Source organism: Malus sylvestris, chromosome 16 (genome assembly GCF_916048215.2).
Source record: "Malus sylvestris chromosome 16, drMalSylv7.2, whole genome shotgun sequence".
In the NCBI taxonomy this organism is placed as follows: Eukaryota; Viridiplantae; Streptophyta; class Magnoliopsida; order Rosales; family Rosaceae; genus Malus; species Malus sylvestris.
The window spans coordinates 16897049-16920626 of NC_062275.1; the positions used below are offsets into that span (position 1 = coordinate 16897049).

The window sequence follows — 23578 nt, forward strand, 5'->3', positions numbered from 1 at the left end:
AAACATTGATAAATATTGTGTTAGGGCGAGACCAACAATTGGCCCGACCATGTAGGATTAATTGCCTTATGTGTGACACTTTTTTTACTACCCTGAAATTTTGTTCCATGTGGTTTTCTTTGGATTTTTTTTTATTGGAGCTCACTTGGTTTTTCTATTTTGTTTCCTATGATACTTTTCGAGCACCATATCATTGTAAGATGCAATTTTTATTCCCGATATTCACATAAGGTTTTAAAGTTGTCATTTCTGACTATCCATTGTACTATCATATGATGCTCATCTAATACTCCAACAAAAAGAAAAATTATTTGAAATTATTAGCCTTCTTAGTGTACAGAAATATAAACTCAAATATATTTTAGTTTATTGGACTTCATTGAACCTGTAGTTGAATTTTAGAGAAAGAATACATTGATCCCGAATTGAGCCTATAAATGGATTTAGAGAACTTATTACGAATTGGACCTATAAACGAATTTTAGAAAAAGAATACATTGATCCTGAATTAAGCCTATAAATGGAATTAGAGAACTTATCATGAATTGAACTTATAAACGAATTTTAGAGAACAAAAAAAACACTTATCATAAATTGAACCTATAAATAGATTTTAGAGATAAAATACAGTTCTGACGAATTGAACCTATGAACGGATTTTAAGGAAAAAATAATACTTCTAGTAAATTAAACCTATAAACAAATTTTATAGAAAAAAATACATTATCGTGAATTGAAGTTATAAACAGATTTAACTTATTGGACTTCGTTGACTACAAGCTTGTTGGACTTTATTTTTGTAATTATGTGATACATGATATGCTAATCAACAACACATATTTGGTGTATTACGATCCCGAAACATAGAATTACAACAAAAGACACCAAAAGTAAGTAGCAAGAGCAATGCAATGATGCCACGAGGAAGAGACGTAAAAGATTAGTAATTTGGTTCCCTTAGACGACAAACGTCAGCATAACTCTTGCAGTATTATATTATTTCTTAAATCATCACTCTGATTTTTCAATTTTCAATTTAGTAGTGTTTTAGTTAATTAGTATTATAGTAAGTAAAAAATTTTAAGTCGATTCTATTTAAAGGTGAATTTGAATCACATTATTGCTAGTCCATTATGAGATTAAGTTTATCCCTCCTCTTATTGTAGATTATATCGTTTATTCAAAATAAAAAATTATAATAGTATCACGATCTATTGTTATTTCTATTCACTTGTAAATTAGATTCTCATTAAAAGTAAATTTGAACCATATTATTACTTATCCATTATTAAGACTTAACTTAACTCCCTTCTTCTTAAAAGAAAATTAAAGATTTTACAGTAAATAATATCATTTATTTAGAAGAAAAAAAATTACAATAGTGTTTCCAAGAGCATGAAAATATTTTCAATTACATTTTTCTTACTTTTTTAACTTCCTCATTCTCTCTTTCTGGCCTTTTACAGTGTCATCAAACAGCCTCGTTCCAAATCTGTCAAATATACTGCACAAAACCCAATAAAGAGAGAAGAGTAGTGACAGAGTTTTCTGTTTGAGAGAGAGAGAGAGAGAGAGAGAGAGAGAGAGAGAGAGAGAATGGGGTGAACTTGTGATGTATGCAGCTGGAGTTTTCCAATCATAGCTGCTGATCAGAATACAAGTTTTTCATTCTTCTGGCATTACTTGATCCAAACAGAGTTGAAAAAATCTATCTTTTTTTTTTTTTTTTCAATATGTATTAAAAAACCCCAATGGTTTTAATGGGAGATTTTGATGTTCTGTCAGAAGCCCACCTCTGAAATCATTCATCGAGTAAGTTTTTAATCTCATGAGTTCACAAAGGTTGAAGCTTTTGCAGTTTTTATGATGACCCATCGCTTAAAACTGATGCATTTACGATGTTTCCTTTGATTTATCACTTGCTGATTGAAAATCCCAGCACCGGCTAGCAGTGAATCTACTGGTAAGTTCTTGATCATATGGTTAATAAAATAGAGGAAACGAAAAGTCAACCCTTTAATCTTTCTCTCTTGTTGTTTTGGAACTGATTTGCAAAATCTCCCATCTTTGATTTGTTCATTTTTCATGAACTCTTTCTGTAGTTGATCTATTGAGGTGGTATATGCTTTTTGGCTTCTTGTTTTATGAATTTTAAAAAATTTAAAAAAGCTGCTGTGTACTGGTTTTCCACATGATTTTTGATTTCTTATACACTGAAGAAAACTTCAGTTTTCCACATTGTTTTTGTTTTTGTTGATGTCTTCTTGGATCAATTGTATCTGTCTAATACAGCAGGCAGTATGCAATTTTGTATCGTTTGTTTTGTCTTGATACCTTCTTGCTGGTGTGAACTTCATTCCATTCCGACAATCTTTGTAAAACTTTCTTTGATGATTTTGGTGTACAGGTGAAAGGAGTGAGAGACAGAACCACACATTTTCGTCTGGAATACTGAGGGGTGGAAGTTCATTGAACTGATAATCTGGCCTTTCCCTACTCAAAACAAGTTCTGTTGTTGTGCTGCGCCGGGGTCATGGCAACCATGTTACACTCCGAGTCCAGACGCTTATATTCTTGGTGGTGGGATAGTCACATTCCAAAGAATTCAAAGTGGCTTCAGGAGAATCTTACAGGTCTTGATATTTTTCATACAATTTTGTTAGCAGGATTTGGATTGAAATCAATTTTGTTCAGATGCAGATATAAGCTCTCAGTTTTATGCACTAAGCATATAGCCTCTAATCATGTCTGATGCCAAGTAATACCAACAAGACACAGCATTTTCGTTGTTATGCATGGTTGCCAACATAGGATCTTAAGTAAAGTAGTTGCCTATATTGTTCTCTTTCGGATGCATGGATGAAGTCATGCCAATAGGATACAGCTTTTTTGTATTTAGATTAAGATGAAAGGGGAGAGAAGAGGTTGACAGATGAGGGACGAGAGTATATAGAACTAACACTAGATACTGAAAACTGTTCTTTGCGTGGCCAGTTGCATTCGCACGCCTGGTTTGTATTTGCTTGACCAACATAGGACAGTATAACTGCATAAGTTTTTCATGTCCAGTTACTTTTCTGTGAAACTACGGTCATTAACATTCACATTAATTTGAACATGAAACTAGATGAAGCTAGACCAAAAATGAACGGAAACAAAATATGGTGGATCTCAAGTTTTGTGATCTATGGTATTAGCATGATATAATGTCAAGCATATGAAATATGTTTTAAAAGAAATTTTGAGGTCAGTGTAGAAAAAAAAATCAGTTTCCTTGGAATTTTGTCATTCGATTCCTCTCTTTCTCCTCAGCATGTGCAATTGAGTGTATTTTTGCAGATGGATGTCCTTGGATTTTTCATGCTACATTCGTAATTGACCCGAAATCTTATTATGCAGACATGGATTCCAAAGTCAAAGCAATGATCAAGCTCATTGAAGAAGATGCAGATTCTTTTGCAAGGAGGGCAGAAATGTACTACAAGAAACGCCCGGAGCTCATGAAACTGGTGGAGGAGTTCTATCGAGCATATCGTGCATTAGCAGAGAGGTACGATCATGCAACTGTAGAGCTGCGACACGCTCATCGAACCATGGCAGAAGCATTTCCCAACCAAGTACCTTATGTATTGGCTGATGAATTGCCCTCAGGCTCTTCTGGCCCAGATGTTGGACCTCATACACCAGAAATGCCACATCCAGTTCGTTCCTTATTTAACCCTGATGACTTGCATAAGGATACATTGGGTCTCTCGTCAACCAATTTACAAGCTTTGAAAAGGAATGGAGGAAACTCAGCAGACTCCAACTCTGGAATAAGCAGAAGGGGTCTAAAACAGTTCACCGAGATGTTCACTCCAGGAGAAGTGCCAAATAGCTCAAAGGGTGCAGTAGAGGGAAGGATGAGAGAGGGCTTAAATTTTCATGAGGAAGAAGATATCAAACATCAGTTCCAAAATGGGTACTTTCAATTAACTAGTGAGAACCACAGTCTCAAGACCCAGGTTCTTTCTCAATCTGAGCGTGCTGCAAAAGCAGAAACTGAAGTTCAAGCCTTAAAGAAAACTCTAGATGAGATACAATCTGAAAAAGACGCAGTCCTTCTTCAGTACGAGCAGAGTTTGGAGAAGTTGTCTACACTGGGGAGGGAACTAGATGATGCACAAACGGCTGTTGGAGGGCTCGATGAACGAGCAAGCAAAGCTGATATTGAAACTAAAATATTGAAGGAAGCCCTTGTGGAGTTAGAAGCAGAGAGGGATGCTGGTCTTCTTCAGTACAATCATTGTTTGGAAAGGATATCTAGCCTGGAGACCATGTTATCATTTTCTCAAAGGGATGCAAAAGGACTTAACGAGCGGGCTGTTAAAGCAGAAACTGAAGCTCAAAAGCTCAAGCAAGAACTTTCAAAACTACAGGCTGAAAAGGAAGATTTTTTTCTTCAGTACAAGCAATGCCTCGAGAAGATATCTGCTTTGGAGACTAAAATCTCAGTTTCTGAGGAAAATGTGAGAATGCTTAATGAACAAATTGAAAGAGCTGAAGGCGAAGTCAAAACTCTGAAAGAATCTCTGGCTATACTGATGGAAGAGAAAGAAGCTGCAGCTCTTCAATACGAGCGGTGCATGGATACAATAGCTAAAATGGAAAGTGAAAATTCTCAGGCTCAAGCAGATGCCAAACGACTAAACAGTGAAGTTTTGACAGGGGCTGCAAAATTGAAGAGTGCCGAAGAACAATGTGATCTCTTGGAGAGATCAAATCACTCTCTGCGGTTAGAGGCGGATGGTCTGTTGAAGAAGATTACAAGTAAAGATCAAGAACTTTCAGAGAAGAATGACCAGATGGAGAAACTTCAGATTCTGATGCAAGAGGAGCACTTACAGTTTGTGCAAGCTGAAGCCACTCTCCAAGCTCTTCAGAAGTTGCATTGTCAATCCCAAGAGGATCAGAAAGCTTTAGCTCTGGAGTTCAAAAATGGGCTTCAAATGTTGAAGGACTTGGAGATACGCAAAAATGGTATGGAGGATGATGCCCAACGGGTTAAGGAGGAAAACAAGAGCCTAAGTGAATTGAATCTCTCTTGCACTGTGTCAATAAAGAATCTGCAAGATGAAATCTTCAACATCAAAGAGATGAAAGAGAAACTTGAACAGGAGGTTGCGGTAAAATCAGACCAAAGCAATGCCCTCCAGCAACATATTTTACATTTGGAGGAGGAAATTAAGGGATTGAATAGAAGATATCAAGCTATGGTGAAGCAGGTGGAGTCAGCAGGATTAAATCCTGAATGCTTTGAATCATCTGTGAAAGACTTGCAAAGTGAAAAATCGAAGCTAGAAGATATATGCACAGGGGAGAAAGAACAAAGAGAACTTCTTTATGAGAAGTTGAAGGATATGGGTAAACTTTCAAAGGAGAATGCTATTTTGGAGAGCTCGCTGTTGGGGTTGAACACTGAGTTGGAGGGTTTGAGAGAGGCTGTCAAACAATTGCAAGCGTCTTGCCAGTTTCTTCAGGGAGAAAAATCCACTCTTGTTGCTGAGAAAGCTCTCCTGCTTTCACAGTTACAAATTATCACTCAGAATATGCAGACGCTTTTTGAGAGGAACACCTTGCTGGACAATTCCCTCTCTGTTGCAAACATTGAGCTTGAACGGTTCAGAGCAAGATCGAACAGCTTAGAAGAGTTGTGCCAGTCTCTCAATAATGAGAAATCCAATCTTCTTAATGAGAGAGGCACCCTGGTATTTCAGTTAAAAGATGTTGAAGAGAGACTGCGAAACCTGGAAAAGCGGTTTACAAAATTGGAGAAGAAATATTCTAATTTGGAGAAGGAGAAAGGATCCACACTCAATGCACTCGAAGAACTACGGGGTTCCCTCCTTGCAGAAAAACGAGAGCGTGCAAGTTATATACGTTCAAGTGAGGCCCGATTCGCAGGTTTGGAAAACAATGTCCATCTGATGCAGGAAGAAAGAAAGCTGGGAAAGAAAGATTTTGAAGAAGAACTAGATAAAGCTTTAAATGCCCAGATCGAGATCTTTATCCTTCAGAAGTTTATAGAAGATCTGGAAGAGAAGAATTTGTCCTTATTCATCGAGTGTCAGAGACACGTTGAGAAATCCAAGTTTTCTAGTAAGCTGATCTCAGAGTTGGAGAATGAAAATCTTGAACTACAGGTGGAAGAACAATTCTTGGTGGAAGAAATCGACAAGTTGAGGTTGGGAATTCGTCAAGTGCTCAGGGCTCTTGAGGTTGAACCAGATAGGCACGACGATAAGACTGAACCAGGGAAAGTAAATATGCCGCACGTTTTGAATACTATCAAGGACTTGAAAACTTCTTTGTTACGTAGCAAGGATGAGGAACAGCAGTTGCTTGTTGAGAAGTCAGTGCTCTTAAGTGTACTTGGGCAGATGAGATTAGAGGGTGCAGAGACAGAGACGGAAAAGCAATTCTTTGAGGGGGAGTATGAGATCATGATAAACCATTGTTCTATGCTACAAAAAGAGAAGCATGACCTTCTAGAGATGACAAGGGAGTTGAGGTTGGAAGTGACCGAGAAAGAGCACAAGGAGGAAATATTAGAGGCTCAACTGGTAACTCTTCAACGTAAGCTGGCAAATTTGGAGAACAATTACGTGGTTTTGCAAGAAGAAAATTACAAGGTGCTTGAAGATAAGAGATCTTTGCTTAAGGATCTTTTGGAACTCAAAGAGGAAAATCAAATGCTTGAAGAGGATAATATTGTTAATTTCCATGAAGCACTAGCTTTCAGCACCCTCTCATTGGTTTTAGAGAGCTTCGCAACCGAGAAAGCTGCAGAACTAAAAGCACTTACTGAAGATCTCAACAGTCAATTTGTAATTAACAACGACCTCAAACAGGCTGTTGGGATATTGGAGGAGCAGTTAGTGATGAAAGAAGTAGAAAATCTGCATCTGAGCGAGACAGTCGAATTGTTGGACAAGGAACTGTGTGACTCCAAGGACTTAAATGGTCAACTAAGCCATCAGATCTCAGTTGGAAACGATTCTCTGAAACAGAAAACCATGAAGCTCTTGGACGCAGAAGAGAAGCTTAAAAGGACAGAGGACTTGAATGTGGAATTGTGCAGAAGAGTTCAGGAACTGAAGATGGATATTGAAGAGTCAAAACTAATGCAACAAAATTGCAAGAAGCAGATTCTTGAACTATCTGAAGATAGCACAAGCCAGAAAAAGGAAATCAATAGCCTTTGTGAAGCAAATGAAATTCTGAAGAATGAAATCTTGTCTAACGTAATTGAAAAAGAAGTAGAAAATCTACATCTGAACGAGACAGCTCAATTGTTGCACGAGGAACTGCGTGAAGTCAAGGACTCGAAAGATCAGCTAAACCATCAAATTTTAGCTGGAAAGGATTCTCTGAAGCAGAAAACCATGGAGCTCTCAGAAGTAGAAGAGAAGCTTAGAAAGGCCGAGGACTTGAATGTGGAATTATGCAGAACTGTTCAGGAGCTGATGATGGAACATGAAGATTCAAATCTTCTGAGAGAAAATTGTGAGAGGCAGATTCTAGAACTATCCAAAGATAACTCGAATCAGAAAAATGAAATTGAGATCCTTCGTGAAGCAAATGAAACTCTGGAGAAGAAAGTGGGTATGTTAAGTGAAGTAATTGAAGAATATAGAAGTAGAGAAGAGTATCTGAGTTCCGAGCTACAAGAGAGAAGCAATGACTTTGAACTCTGGGAGGCTGAGGCTGCGACATTCTTCTTTGATCTTCAAGTTTCTGCTGTCCGTGAAGCTTTTCTTGAAAATACGGTTCATGAGCTCACTGATGTTTGTGAGAGTCTTAAAGATGAAGGTGCTGCAAAATCTGTGGAGGTCAAACAAATGAAAGAAAGTGTTAGCTCCTTGGAAGGTGAAGTTGGGGAGCTGATGGGCCAGTTGTCTGCATATGTACCTGTCGTAGCCTCATTGAGAGAGAATGTAGCATCTCTTCAGCACAATACTGTACTTAGATCGAAGCTTCTTGTGGAAAGAAATCAACAATATAAGGTAATATTTTCCGTCTCTTTAGAAATTTAGAAACATTGATGATTGTGATGATCAATCAGTTAGAGTCTGAGCTAGGTAGATCGACTCATTTTTGGTTTTGACAGCCTAACCCCAAATTTTCAATAACGTAGAAGTGTGTTTGTGTGTGTTTTTGGCCTTATTGGTATGGATAAAATGTGTATCTATTAACTGCTATTGTAAGTGTACATGAAAGTTCGAGTTAGTTCTAATTTTAAGTGTCCTGCTTGTAACTGAAATTTAACGCTAAAATTAAAACATTCTTATTCTAGCAAAGGCCTTCCTAACAGAAACAGATGTAGATCACTAGTTTGCAACTTGTCTTCTGTGGATAATTGAAGTTTAATGCTAAAACTTGATAATTAACATGTTTGTGTCTTATTGGACCACTCTGACCATCACCATTGCTTGCTTATGCTCTTCTTCTATCTACTAATTATCATGTTTGTGCCTCTAGGGTGTGGAACCGCCAAATCATCTACATGAAAATAGCTGTCAACATTCCACAGCATCGGTACCACACGGAATTTCAGAATTGGCAGAAATGCAAACAATGATCAAAGAAGTTGAAAAGATGTTTGTCGAGGAAACGGAAAGGCTTGTGATGGAACCATTTGAAAAGGCAATGGTGGAAGAAATTGAAAGGCTTTCAACTCAGGAAAGTACAAAAAACAGCAACGTCTCTGTGGAGATTGAAGAGTTACAATCAAACGGTACCTCACTTCAAGAAAAATGCAGTAAAAGTGAAGAGATGAAACTTGGAAAGGAGTTCACTGGTGAAAATCTCAAGTTGCTGAAGACAAAATCTGATAATGGGATTTGGATGAAAGACATTCCGCTTGATCATGTTTCTGATTGTTCATCCCATGGAAAAAGCAGGAGAGGTACTGGTGGGGCTGATAATCAGATGCTTGAGTTATGGGAAACTGGCGAACAATACGGTCACCAGGATCCTGTTCCCAATGAGAAACAAAATCAGGCATCTGCACGCATGGAAGATCTTACCCCTAGCCATCGGTTTACAGATTCTGAGCCGATGATTCAGAATTTTACTTCAGAAGTTCAGGCTGAGAAGGAGTTGGGAATTGATAAGCGGGAAGTGTCATTTCGAAGGCCACATCATGAAAGCAAGAAGGAAAAAATCCTGGAGAGACTTGCTTCTGATGCGCAGAAACTGACGAGTCTGCAAACGATTGCTCGGGATTTGGATAAGAAGATGGAGACAAGCAAGAAGGGTAAAAGGGCCAACGGCATTGAATATGAAACAGTCAAAAGACACTTGGTTGAAGTTGAGGAGGCAGTTGTGCAGCTAGTGGAAACTAATGATCAACTGAAAAAGAACATTGAGGAGTCTCCGTCTTTGGACGAGCAGACTTCCATAGAGTTGGAGGAGGCTGGAAATGTCCGCAGAGAGAGAGTAGTGAAAGAGGCAAGTAAAGGGTCTGAGAAGATCGGAAGGCTGCAGTTTGAGTTGCAGAACATCCACTACATTTTGCTGAAACTGGAGGACGAGAATAAGAAGAAAGGGAGGCATGGATTTTACGTAAGCAGAACAGGCGTTCTCCTGAGGGATTTTATTTACAGCGGAAGAAATAGCGAGAGGCGCAAGAAGGGTTGTGTGTGTGGCTGCATGAGACCGTCCACGAATGGAGAATGACGAGGTAGTAATCACTTAGAGGGAAGCATATTTTATTTCCTTGAATGATCCTAATATTATGTTTAGCGAATCATTTCACAGATTAGTTAGCGAAAGCAGAAGTGTATTAGCTCGGATTCTCTGTAAAATAGGCTTTGATCTAATCAAAATAAGCTGCTTCCTTCATCTTGTCACCTCCCAATAACCATTGAAACAGCCTCATTATTATTTGAGAAAATTTTAGTACAAGCCACTTGTTTTCTTCTTTTTTTACTTCAGATGTTTCAGTAACATTCGGAATGGCTGGTTGTGTGGAATGTATGCTTTGGATAAGTCGGAAAATGGCCGTCTTCATATATTAACCGGATTTTGGAACTGCCGGAGAGGGATGGGGGCTCGAGTGTGATCAACTTCCGAACCAAGACCTTTCTTAGGTGTTGTGTAACATCTGAAGCAGGAACGCTAATAGAAGCCTACTGTCGAAAAAACCTTGCCTACCAAATTATAATAAAATTAAAACTTTCTTAGGTGTTGAGTATATGGAGTTAACCAAAGAGTTTTAATGGAAAGACTCAACATATTTTCAACTTGCTTGTTAATCTTAACAAATATTTCAAGCACTTGAGATTTATTTTTCATGGGAAATATCTAAGAATAGCAAGAATAATCATCAACAAACAATAAATAATAACGATAACTTTCTAACTAAAATAATAGGAGAACACCAAACATCTGAATGCGGAAGTTGTAGAGGAAATTTAGAGACAAACTCCAACCTACTAATGGACATAAATGACAAAAAGTTAAATCAAAAGCGCCATTAACTGGTACTTGTTTATTTGAAATTAAAAGCTTAACTATTGGAGAAGCAGGATGACCAAGGTGGAAATGCTACTTCTGAGCAGACACTCGAACTCCTATAAATGCTGAAAAATGATGATTGGATAATCTACTGCCATTTGGAAATGGGTATAACAAATTCTCACACCTCTCTTGGACAAGCGTCCTCCGAGTCTTGAGGTCCTTAAATATTACAAGGTAACAAAGGTTATCGGTGGTAAACGGAATGGGCAGATATTATACTGGTAGAGGCAGATGGGCGCTGTAATATGAGCATTTGCTCCAAGAGTAATATGAGGCATTTGCTCCAGTATCAAGAAGCCAGGGGCCATTGTTTTGGCGATTAAATATGATTGGCAGATGTTGTTCCCAAGAGGTTGTCTGCACCATTGTTTCAAACCCATTGCTTCAATCTCAGGCTTGGAAAGTCCAAACCTGTGATCGAGGGGGAATGTTAACAGTAATAGACTTGTGATCCAATGGTTGGTTAGTATGAGTGTCAATAATCTGTGAACTCATGTTAGCTTAAGCTGTAAGCAAGGTAGTTAGACATATACATCCTAAGCTTCCTCTGTTGTTTTTGCTCCTCTCCACTCTTTTCCTCTCTACCTCTGTCTTCCACTCTTGCTTATATTTGGCAGCCTTGGCCGCCGTCGCCCACCTGTGCAGTGTGCGCCCTTACCGCGAGCGCGGAGTATTGCAGAGCCAGGTTTGGCTGTCCTTACTTCCGATCTCAAGGAAGTGATAAATGCATGCAGCAGTGCGAGATGAAAATGAGTGAAACTTGGCAGAAGGATCAATGTAAAACACAGTGCAAGCAGCACGGAGTTTACCAATATCAGGGGCAGGGGAAGCAGCAGTGCGAGCAGGCTTGCCAGGGCCAGGGACAGCAGTGCCAGGAGTTGTGCCAAGAGACGATGAGGCAGCTATATCAGTGCCTGGATCAGTGCCAGAAGCAGGGGCAACCGCAAGAGCGATGCCAACAGATGTGTTGGCAGCAGCTTGAACAAGGGCAAGGAATAAAAATGGCGGTCAACTAGTCATCTAAAATTGCATGTGTAGAAGCAGCATGCAGTAGTTACGCTTTGCTAGAGTTTAAAAGTAGTACCACTACTACTAGTCCACTAGTATGTTGCTCATGTAAAGTCAGCTTTATCTTAAGTTTGTGTGTGTTAAATAAGGATGCTGGAGATCTAGCTTTCTGCAATTAATCAACCAATTAAAGTTTATGCCTACATATAGTTTTTCAATATAGATTTATACAAGTACTTAGTAGTAGTACTACGATCTAATGATATTCATCTTTACCAATGATATTCTTCTTCACTACTTGCAAGTAAAAAGTTTTAAGTTTGATTCTCACAAAAAACCGTAATTTTAATAGTCCATTTTAAGTGAAAGATTTTAGATTTTAATGTTAGATAATATCAGATTTTAGGTTTTAATGTTAGATAATATCGTATGTTAAAAAAAAAAAAAAAAACCGACATTAGTGGTACCATTTTAAAGGGAAAAAACCCATCGAAACCAATACCGAGCACAAAACCTCTACCAAATTTCGGTCCGGATGTGTATGATACGGCTGGTACAGTAGAGCCACCGTGGGTGTCAACGGAAACGGTGAATAACCAAACAGGAATAAAAGAATGGAAATTTAGTATTTAGATTAAAAGCACAAAATTTCGGTCAAGCAAGTTTAATCTTCTCAAAAGCTAGAACAAAACAAGCAGCAAGTAACATGGTCTTCTAAGTTGACAAAAACATAAACTGCACTCTACTTAAAAGGAAATAGCAGAGGCAGCACTTAAGCACCAACGATCTCTTGCTGCACCTCAGGCGCTGCTTCTTCGGCAGGCCTCTCAACCTTCACACCAACGTCTTCGCCACCGTAAACCTAGTTACACCAAACCCATTTCATTAAAGTTGGCATACAGCCACAAAATCAACAACTATAGATTTTTAAGTATCGGTCCACCGAACATGTTACAGCAGAAAGAGCAGAAGGGGCGTACCTCCATGAGCTTGGTGAGATCAAACTTGGGTGCCTTCAAGATCTTAACCTTCCTAATGAAGACATTTTGCAATGGATAGATGCTCATTGTAGCCTTCTCAATCTCTTTACCAATGCTCTCTGCAATGAACTTGCTGACCAAGCCCTTAAGATCACTGGATGTTGCCTGGGCAATCATGATCTCGCTCATCTTGCGGCGGATCTGACAATAAACGTAGAATTATGGCATAAAAAACAAACCTTACTATGCATAAGACACAATTCATGGTAAGTTCTGATACATCAAGCAAGTTATTAAAGTAGAGCATTGCTTACCCGCACATTTTTTTTCAAGTAAATATCAACCGTTCACTTGTGAAGAAAAATGTGCGTGGGAGTATTTACATATTAAGGTATACATTACCTGTCTGACTTGGCTAGACTGTGCATAGCAGGTCCTCTTGACCTGATTTGGACGTCTCTTGGTAAAGCCAATGCAGAACATCCTCAGGGTATAGTTGTCAGTGGTCTTCACATCCACATGAGCTTCAATCAAAGTTTGCCATTTACGCACCAAAGACCTAAGTTTGTCCGTGGTGAAGTTCATTCCCTGAATTAGTCAATAATTCATGAGCACCGGTTCATTAGAAATCATACAAAAGATACCTAAAATATACATATGAACATAAAAATTGAAGCATACCCAGAAATTGGTCAGAACAGTCTTCCCTTGGACATCTTCAGCTCTCAACCGCATCTTTCTGTAAGCATGTTCCTCATCACCCTGAAGGTCAGCGAGTGATACCTCAAAGACTCTATGTTTGAGTCCTTCCGAAGCAATCTGTTAAACCACAACACTTGTTAAAAGCATGAACTATGTCAACAATAACAATACATACAGAGTGTTATCATGTGGGAAAAAATGCTAATGCTCAACTGATGTACAAATTTTTTGCACAAGCAATAATACATTTAAAAGTTTTGTCCAATAACTAATGATGCATGGAAATATTTCTCAAACTGAGATACTGCAATATTCTACGTAAAAAGGCAAGCGATATCCGCACATCCCTGTTCTACCCTTCCGCACTAGAATAAACAGAGTGCAGAAGGAGAACACGGTATGCGGAAACCATTTGACAAAATAAACTGAATACTGCAAGCACAAAACCCAAATCGCCACTCCAAATCCCAGCCATCCAGAAAAGACAAAATCAGGCCGTCCTAAAACTCTAAACAAGAGTATAACCAACACATTTGCAATCCATGAGCAGAAAAAAGCAGGGCACAACAAATGCACCATTCATCAATAACCGCAATCTAAAACAAAGATTGCTAGATAAAAACAATACCTTTGTACCCTGAGTACGGGAGACGAGGGTTTTGCCCACATTCTGGTGGTTGAACAGTTTTGGGGCCTTGATGTCGTACCAATCCTTCTTGGCAAACGGATCAACCCTATATTTTCATTTCACAAATACAAATTAATTAATAAATAAGCAGGATTATCACAAAATTAGCAAAGCATACGAAATGATAAATAAAAACAAAACGGGAAGCCAGATCTGTACAAGTCAGTGTATACGTATAGATGTAAAAAAAAAATATGAGCTTACGCTTTCTTCTTTCCTCCTTTCTTCGACTTGGAGATTCTCTTGTTCTTTCTGTGTCATAACAAGGGTTAATGTGTCAGTGAAAGATTCAGAAATCCAAGAGCTGAAATATGTTAGTGTGTGTAGAGAGAGAGTACCCGACGGCCATGGCTGGAACTGGAGGAGCTCAAGCTCGGGGTACCTGCAGAGAGATGAAGTGAAAGGCGGCAGAGAGAGCAAACCCTTGTCTTTGTAAAACACAAAACCCTAACACTCTGTTTATATGAAAATGGGATACGATCTTGGGCTTAGGTTATGCTCGGCCCACACTTTGTTGTTTTCAAATATAATGTATGGGCTCTCTTGTTGCGTCTGGACCAAAATCCGGAGTTTGTTTATAGCGTCCAAGTTCTAGTCCAACTACTTAGGTTTCAAGCGGAGGTGTAAATAAAAAGTGTATATATGTTAGTGTAAATAATATCGTATGTAATAAAAAAATTATTTAAAGTTATTTAGTATTATAGTCTAATGATATTTATCTTCACTTAGTGAGAGATCGTAGGTTCGACTCAGAAATAACAAGCAAGTTCACAACTAATTGATTCCCGTGTGAATGCAAGTCCAACGTTCAAGGGGCAACGCCTTAGTTCAAAGGCTTCAGATTTGTGGTATATCCTAAGGTAAGATATATTTCAATCGTAGGATATTAACATGATAAGGGATGGATCTATACATGGATCAAAGTGGTCCTAGGACTCTCCAAAAGTTCAAAGAAGCGCGTGTGAAGACCCACAATGACGAGAAATTTTTCATTGTGACGGGAACACGGATGATACACTAGATTACATGACAATCTGAGTGAGTGCAAGGGTTTTAAATAAAAATAAAATGTGATATTAATTAACATAAAAAAGAATACTGAAATCCTTTTTCGTCTCCGACGCCGCACAACCGTTCTTCCTCTTATTTCTTTTTCGGCCTTTTCCTTTTGTTTCTGTAATCTTTTTTTCTTTTTTTTGGAAGCAGAACCGTTGTTCTTTGATATGCATATCTCTAATTCGAGGTTTATTCTAATTAATTCATCATCCAAATCGACCCCATTTCTATTTCGTGAAATTTACAGTGAAACTTGAAGGATCCAGAAGAGTAATGAGATTTTGATCCGGCCGCAAGGTACCCTTGCAACGTTTGGTTCCTGAAATTGCTTTTGAGCGAAGGCTACCAATTCTCTTACTGATAAACTACTAATTCGAAAGAAGTTCATTCATGCGTTTAATAAATGCAAAAGTCGTGTATTTCGAGTCAAAGAGAAAATTAAATGCGATTTTTTTTTTTTTTTTGGGATTTCAAGTTAACAATCCCTCCAATACAAAGCAACAATTAGCTAGCATGAAAAAAAATTCTTATTCTCTATGATCATCGATAATGATAAGCCACACGAGGCCAAGGAGGAGGCGGTGGTGAGCGTGGTGGTGGCGGGCTTGGACTTCTAGCTAGGTTTGCAGCCAAAGGCATCACAATTGACCAGATTTGCATAAAATGTCGCACACTCTTTTGGTGATCGTTGCAATTGCCTATATGGAATACAATTCTTCCTGTCATCTTGTTCTTGCAACTTCATGCACGTTGGTGGTTGAGTACAGAAATAGTTATAAGAATAGGTAAAGTTCTCCAACTTAGGTAAAGAGCAAATACTTGCCGGAACCTTCCCGGAAAATTTGTTATTTGCCACGTTTAGCTGCTCCAAACTCTTCATCCCACCCGTAGATTCTGGCAACGCGCCCACTAGGTCATTGTTGCTTATATCAAACACTTTGACTTTGTCCAATAGCCCTAAATTTGATGGCAAACAACCCCTTAGTCCACTATTCATGAGTATAACTTCGTCTAATGTGTCCTTCAAATTTGCAAAACTTGAAGGGATGCAACCCTTGAGATCATTATTTGCCAAGACAATCACAGATAGTGAGGAGTTGCCGATGTTTTGTGGCAATGAGAATTGGAACTTGTTGTTGTTGACGAACAACGCATCGAGTTTTAAATCGAAGAGCGTAGATGGAATTTCTCCCCGAAAATTATTGTACCTGACATCTAAGAATTTGAGTGATAGAAGGTAAAGAACAGACAAAGGAAATTGGCCTGAGAATTGGTTGTTGCTAATGTCGAGCTCGTGGAGAAGGTGAAGGTAACGAAAGCTATATGGAACAGTGCCATAGAAGCGATTGGAGTTGACGTGGAAGAGAGCTAGGTCAGTTAAGAGGCCAAGCTCTTCAGGCAATGAACCGACGATGTTGGCATGGTTAAGGTCTATGCCGGACACTGTGACAGTGTGAGGGTCATCGGGGGCTTGTGCGCAGTAGACACCGGTGTAGTTGCAAACATTTAGGCCGCACCAGTTGGCGGTGAAGTTGTTGGGGTCGGAGGTGATGACATGTTTCCATGCTTGGAGGGCTGTGTAAGCCTTTAGAAGTCTAGGGTTGGGGAGGGGTGGAGGAGGATTAGAAGCCTGATGAGAGGGTTTGGAGAGGAATATGAAAGAGAGGAGGAGAGAGAGGGCTAGAGTGAGATTAGGGGTTTTCATCGTTTTGAGAAGCTTGTTTATCATTATCTGTTCGCTGATGTTTTAGCAAATGGAATATATATATATGGATATTGAGAGGGTAGTATTGACTTATATCTTCTATCAATGTAGGAAAAATGAGCTAAGTAATATATAATTGTTTAGTTGGAGTAGTACAGTATACGCAGGGCTTTCTGCAACACCGACTTCATTGGTCAATTAGTAGGTAACAAGAATGTTCCTTCGTTTTGCATGCAATGTTTTGGCATGCATGGAAAGGATAGAGAGAGAGAGAGATATATATATATATATATATATATATATATATATATATATATATATATATATGATTGTTTCTTGTAGAGAGTCTAGAGACTAAAGAGGGTTGGCAGGAAATTAGCAGCAAGATGCTACCAAACACACGGTTTTTACCAGCTCGGCTTTAAATTAATGTCTACTCGAAAAGTACGTAGAATTGTTCAACAGATTAAGAAACATATATTTTTGCTATTTTAAAGTTCTACATAATTGCATTTGATGTCGCTATACTTATTGAGAAAACTTGTAGCGTGAAAATCACACTATCACGTGATATTATCAATTACTGTTATTATAAGACATGTTTCTATTTATTTATAGATCTGTGAAATATCAATCATATTGTACTTCTACTTATAATGAATAACATTATATGACTGTGTGACTGTCTTCTATAAAAGTGAATCCATATCCCAAAGCACGTAATTAGTTAAGCCTCGAGGAAGATATCAAAGTCACACGACAGAGCAGGTGGATTTAAAAATTTAAAAGGATAGAGCGCGTAGTTGCATAGTCATTCAAACATGCTTTCTTTTGATTTATGTTTTCTTTTGGAATTGGTTTTTCTTTTGATTAAACTGGTGATTAATTTAAACCCACTAATTTGTAAGTGGAAACTTGATGAGGATGGGCGAAGATAATTCAAGTCATAATATGAGACAAGTAATAATATTGAAGACATAATTCGGAAACACACAGAGTGAAGTTAGTAAATATACAATTGTGAATGTCATGCGAAAAATTGAATTGTGATAGATATAAAAGATTAAAAGGGAGATAGATATAATTCAAGGAGAGATTTTGGACTTGACCCTAGATCCTAGCTAGACTATGACCTCAAAACCGAAGCTCGAGCTCTGGGCTTCAAACTTAGGTCATATAACCTAGACCCTATAACCTGAACTCGTATTTATACTGTGCAATTGAGTTGTGTACCTCGTATGTAGCTTTAAACTCGAGCTCGGGTTGTGAATGCTAGAACCACAAATCGTAAACTCTAAATTTGAAATCAGACCCAAAGTCCTAAAAATGAGCTCAACACACAACCCAAACTCAAGATTTAATTGTAAAAGAACTTCTAAATGTATTTAACTATTCTAAAACAAGTTCTTAAATGTTGCAAAATAGGTTAATCAATGTAAAGTTGTTTCCATAAAAAATAAAAAATAAAAAAAAATAAAAAAAGGGTTCAATGTAAGGTTGAGCTCAACTTGAACAACGCGAACCTAACCCTAATTTTCCAAGTCTAAATTATAATATCTTTGGGCCGAGCCCTTTTAAATTCGAAAAATCTTTCTGACCCAATTAGATATGAAGCGGTTTAAACCCAAGCCGGACAAAACAGCCCGACCCATTTTCACTTTTGAAGTCCAGGTGAAACTATCGGTCACGGTTCTTGAAACGTAACAGAGGAACCAATGAGGGGTTTAATCGCAGGAGAGAGGAGCTTTACTTGCAGTAATTCATAAACCCCAGTGAGCAGTGACAGTCAGTAGAAGTATATAAGAATGGCGGAAGCAGAGGGGGGAGGATCAGGTAGGGCGGGCGCATCGGCTGGAGGTGGAGGAGCTGACTCTCTGAAAGATAAAGGAAATGAGCAGTTCAAAGCAGGGAACTACCTCAAAGCCGCTGCGCTCTACACTCAGGCAATCAAGCAAGACCCCAATAACCCCACTCTCTATAGGTACATACATTAACCACCTCAAATATCCTTTTTTTTTTTAATTTGTTTATTTATTTATTGGGATTTTGTAGTTTTGAATTTTTTTGGTCAAACGATAGATTTTTGTTAAATTAGATGTTAGATTAGCCACCAACAGGATTTAAACTCATGCCGTCATGCAAGAGCTCAACTCATTTCGAACACTGTGGTAAAGGGCCACTTACTTGAAGTTGTGTACTTTGTTTATGTGGAAACCAGATGAATGTTCTATTGTTATGTTGTATATGTATGCTCTTTTGAACTCCCCTAGAATTTTGTAATCTTTATGAACTTCGAAGTTACATGAGGTTCGGAGTTGATATACTGAGTTTGTTGTTCGTTATTTTGATTAACAAAAGTTATGGTATTCAGATACAGAATGAATTCCTTTCATACGTTACCGGAAGAATTTCAGCGACTTTGGTAGACAAGATATAGATTTTGTAACCGAAAATGTCTGCATAACCGTACAAGTATTAGTAACATAGCAAAAATGTGTTCCTCATCATTAATATGTTTGCTCGCGGTAATTGTGGCCTCTCGGGCGAATCGATGACTGCATCTTTGATGCACTTGCTGGTACATCTGAGAATTATTAATTGGATAGTTGTAAATAGCCCCAGACTGTGGAACAAAGGATTATCCCGGACCTACGCCAAGGTATTGATGGTGATTCCCAAATATCGCAGAACAGAATGTGATACGATGAGATAGAATCCAATAGAAACAAAGACTTATGGTAGATGAAATTTTTTAGTTGATATAAGATGAGATGAGATGACGACATCAGCAGGCTGGAATAGAAGCCTCAGCTTTCCTGCGCTTGAGTGGCATCAAAACTTCTGGATTATTTGAACAAAAAAATGGTATTGTTTCGGTAGAGAATTTTAGATTTTGGTTAGCTTTTCACTTATTTGTGTGGAAAAATATTCTTAGGTCTTATGAAATATGGAATTTATAGAAGAAAGCAAGGCCATTAGGAATAAAAACTGGGATATAAATTTGAAAACAAAACCTTGTTGGGGCAAGAATATCTACTTTGGTACCACATTCAGGATGTCAAAGTGTGACTATGGTCTCTTTATATCCAAGTAAACGTGAAAAGAAAATCTGGTCCATTATGTCAAATGCTACGATTGTTTCAGGGTCTATTATGTATTTTTCCTGCTTCAAGTGCTACCACATGCGTAGTGTTTATACTATTTGTTAAAACAAAGGGTTGATCTGTGAAAGATGTTAGAGAAAGCTTAGGGTAATCTTGTAATGGTTTTTGAATAGTTCGGTAGCCTGCTGCTTTCATAATACTGAATGATTATTGGTCGACTTTCTTTATGTATATTTTTCATTATTTTGTATATAAGCTAGGGTTGTTTTTGCTGTTTACTGTTATTTAAAGGATCTTAATTCAAACACTGAAGTTTTCCATATGAAGTAGCATATGAGTAATGAAAAATTAACATTTCCAAGGATACACTGTCTTGGCTGAACTTTCTCGTGTAACAATCATTGCAAGGATACTGATGCATCTCCTTTCATTTTGATGTTCCATTGTTGGCCAGCAACCGTGCTGCAGCATTTCTTCGATTGGTTAAGCTTAGCAAAGCCCTTGCTGATGCAGAGACAACAATTAAGTTGAACCCCCAGTGGGAGAAGGTACTGTTATCTTATTGTATCTTTTCTAAAATCCTATTTTGCTTCAACAAGCTTTTACTTTTAGAAATCCAAAAGTCTTGATTTTTGTTATTTCTTCCTTTAAAAGAATCTTTTGTATGCATCTTCAGGGATATTTTAGGAAAGGTTGCGTACTAGAGGCCTTGGAACAATATGATGATGTATGTCTAGAAGTTCTTTCACTCATCCCAATTTTATGGCCTTCTGGACAAGATCACACGAAATTGGTTTGCTGATATCCTACTGTTCATCACATGTTGTAGGCTTTGGCTGCTTTCGAAACAGCTTTGCAATATAACTCGCAAAGCACAGAAGTATCAAGAAAGATAAAAAGGATTTATCAGTTGGCGAGAGATAAAACGCGTGCAGAAGAGGTGGAGAAAATGAGATCCAATGTTGATATGGCGACGCATTTAGATAAACTGAAATCTGAAATGGTGAGTGTATTTCTCAAGGATTCGTGATTTTCAGAAAACACTGTACACTATTATTCTCACTTTGATGCCTTCTATTATCTTTGTGCGTGAGTGAGAAATATAATTGCTCAGTCATTTATATAAATTATTCTTGTTTCAATCTGCTTTATCTTTCTTCCCCTGAATGGTGCGACTTGCCAACTTTCATATATTATATGTAGAAGCATTCTTAGCCCCCTGAAGGTTTAACACATTGAGTTCCAGAAGCTTATATAAAGACTTAAGATCACCTGCACTTGGACTGTTTCAGTCAGTCCTAATAATTAAGTCACCCTTTCTCTTTGCAGTCTGTGAAGCGTGGATCTGAAGAATGTTGGGAAGAAATGTTTTCTTTCCTTGTTGAGACAATGGAGTCAGCTGTAAAATCATGGCATGAAACTTCTAAAGTGGAGGCTAGAGTTTACTTTCTCCTAGATAAGGAAACAACAGACACCGAGAAATATGCTCCAGCTGTGAATATTGATAAGGTATTAAATTTAGAGCTTTCATTTTTTTTTCAAAGTATCCCTTTTCTGATTGGTTGAAAAGTAAGCATTTTTGGTCCTATGACCCCTTTTTTGCTGTTATGATAAAACGATTTATTGCATTAAGTATATTCTTTTTGAACTGTGAGCCATCATTCTGCTACCGTTATCCATACTAACAGGTGAATTTTTTGTTTAACTAATCAATGCTTGCCCGTTATTCCAGGCCTTTGAATCACCCCATACACATGGTAGTTGTTTTTCATTTCTTAGGCAGTATGCTGAGGATTCTTTCTCCAGAGCAGCTTGCTTGGTGACTCCCAAAAGTATCATGTCATATCCACAGGTACATTTTTCACTTCATTTGTATTTACACCGGGTGTAAATTTGATTCTGTTGGGAAGACAATTATTAAGGTTCATCGTGTGACATGATGGAGAACTTTCTTTAGATGATAAGCACGTAGGCAAATCTTAACATGTTTCAATTTGAATTTGGGTGCTTGCAAAGGCCCAAGAAAAAGCTGCTCATAGATGCTTTTGCAATGTGCCATGGAGCATCTGTCATGCATTTTCAATCGTTACCTTCTTGAGTTATTTATAGTTAAGGAATTAATGAGCATTTTCTTCTCAAAGAAAAAAAAGAAGGAATGTAATGAGCATTTATCATAAGTCGTGACTTGTTCGTGCCACATGTGCGTGTTACATGTGCCTAAGTGTCTGTATCTTTGTGTGGGGTGTAGGTGTGTGTGTGTGCAAGACTACAAGTGTTTTAATTACTTATTGGTATGTCTCAGAAAAAAAAAAGTTGTTGATTGGTCTGTTTCAGATGTCACTAGCTCTCTCTGGTTCCAATTTGCTAAATCCAACTTTCATTCGCAGGTGATCTAATCTAGGGCGGAGTATTGACTGAATCAATAAAAGGTTTTTGTTGTTAACAAAGAATTTTATTGATCAAATACTTTTTGCAGGTTTGGAAAGGTCAAGGATCAAGGAAATGGAAACACGGGCAACATGATGGTTTCTTTGTGCAATTTGAGACCCCTTTCCTGCGGAAGCTGTGGTTTATTTCTAGTTCTAGTGAACTGGGCCAGACATTGTGCAGGTCTCTCTCTCTCTCACACACACACACACAATCTGTTTATGAGGAAGTGCCAATTTGTAACTAAATACGAGCTCAAGTATGGATGACTTTTAATTTTATTATTTAAATTACCAAGAATGTATTGCAAAGTCTGAAGCTTCATAACACATCATGTGCTTCATCAAAACTTAAGCTTCATAACGATTGAAGTATTGTCCACTTTGCTTTTAAGAGAATGAATAAATGGAAAGTTTGAACATATGGATGTGAAAAATAATAGTGGGAGGTGGGTTTTTGTTTTTTTTTTTGTTTTTTTTTTTTTTACTTTAATCTATGTAAGTTTCAGGAGGCTTGTAGGAAATTTTCAGGTAAGCAGGCTCAGTGTGGTTGCTCACTTAATATTTGTTATAATAATGTCCAACTAACCTAATGTACAAAACCTATCTGTTAGAATATTTTTTTTTGTTTTTCTCATTTCATATCTGTTTGAATATTTGATCACATCAACGGTAGTGTTTTGGAGCTAGGGAATCTAATGTCTCTGTTTCTTTTAGGGATCCGGAGGAGTTAGACATCGGTGCCCATGAATTGATTCCGTGCCTATTCAAACAGTCCAATTCATAAGTTCCTTTATTTGGAATTTGATGGAGGAAAGTCTCAGGCCCATTATAGTGAGGAGATTGTGTATTCTAAAGAGCGGACAGCACTGGCGACAGTCTTTTGCGTTGACTCAGTTTGCAAGGTTTTCTTTGGCCCTGCTTATTTGCAAGAAGGTGCTTTCTATAATCATAACATGCGCTTACTCAAGGTTTTGTCTCTTTCTAAAATTTTCAAGCCTTTTTGTTTTGAGTGATTGTGTTTTGCGGAGAGATCCATTACTGTGAAGTTGTTAGCCTGTTTTTCCAGAGCAAGGAGTAGTTTGGCGCTTGAATTAAGTTGGATTGTTTCCAATATTTACTCTCTGTCTGCTGCATATGTATGAAACCGAAAACTTGAATTAGGTAGTACCGAACTGATTTTATTTGTAATTGTCCAAATAGCAGTGTAACTGTTGAATAGGTTTCATGCATCTTTGCTGCCCTGTATGAATGCTCTATGTATGGTTCTTTTATTATTCTAATGCGAGTTACACCATTGTTCAAATATCTTGATGGATGCATAGTTCATGAGCACGAGTCATGAC

The 23578-nt window shown here is 38.0% G+C and overlaps 4 protein-coding genes across 5 annotated transcripts; 2 read left to right on the forward strand and 2 right to left on the reverse strand.

Moving 5' to 3' along the window:
* The first annotated feature begins 1577 nt into the window (after window positions 1-1577).
* LOC126608868 (protein NETWORKED 1D-like) lies at window positions 1578-9948 on the forward strand. Of its 2 annotated transcripts, XM_050276884.1 has the most exons (5): window positions 1578-1812; window positions 1940-1963; window positions 2408-2633; window positions 3400-8045; window positions 8521-9948. In XM_050276884.1, the coding sequence occupies exons 3-5, from the start codon at window positions 2534-2536 to the stop codon at window positions 9718-9720; spliced, it is 5946 nt and encodes a 1981-aa protein (XP_050132841.1). In that variant the 5' UTR covers window positions 1578-1812; window positions 1940-1963; window positions 2408-2533; the 3' UTR covers window positions 9721-9948. The 2 variants fall into 2 exon arrangements, with proteins under 2 accessions (XP_050132841.1, XP_050132842.1); XM_050276885.1 differs by lacking the exon at window positions 1578-1812 and having other exon boundaries at window positions 1819-1963.
* A 2230-nt stretch (window positions 9949-12178) lies between these two features.
* On the reverse strand, window positions 12179-14442 carry LOC126608875 (40S ribosomal protein S3a-2-like). The gene is made up of 7 exons (XM_050276892.1): window positions 14280-14442; window positions 14146-14193; window positions 13882-13987; window positions 13233-13370; window positions 12954-13139; window positions 12552-12752; window positions 12179-12433 (listed from the first exon to the last, which is right to left on the reverse strand). Exons 1-7 carry the CDS (start codon window positions 14288-14290, stop codon window positions 12344-12346), a joined length of 780 nt encoding a protein of 259 aa, XP_050132849.1. The 5' UTR covers window positions 14291-14442; the 3' UTR covers window positions 12179-12343.
* Window positions 14443-15385: 943 nt separating this feature from the next.
* Window positions 15386-16726, reverse strand: LOC126608872 (leucine-rich repeat extensin-like protein 6). Its single transcript, XM_050276890.1, has one exon. It carries the CDS (start codon window positions 16724-16726, stop codon window positions 15611-15613), a length of 1116 nt encoding a protein of 371 aa, XP_050132847.1. The 3' UTR covers window positions 15386-15610.
* Window positions 16727-18369: 1643 nt separating this feature from the next.
* Window positions 18370-23538, forward strand: LOC126608873 (U-box domain-containing protein 70-like). The gene is made up of 8 exons (XM_050276891.1): window positions 18370-18683; window positions 20261-20354; window positions 20483-20533; window positions 20636-20809; window positions 21136-21315; window positions 21539-21658; window positions 22283-22416; window positions 22950-23538. The coding sequence occupies exons 1-8, from the start codon at window positions 18508-18510 to the stop codon at window positions 23017-23019; spliced, it is 999 nt and encodes a 332-aa protein (XP_050132848.1). The 5' UTR covers window positions 18370-18507; the 3' UTR covers window positions 23020-23538.
* Window positions 23539-23578: the final 40 nt, after the last annotated feature.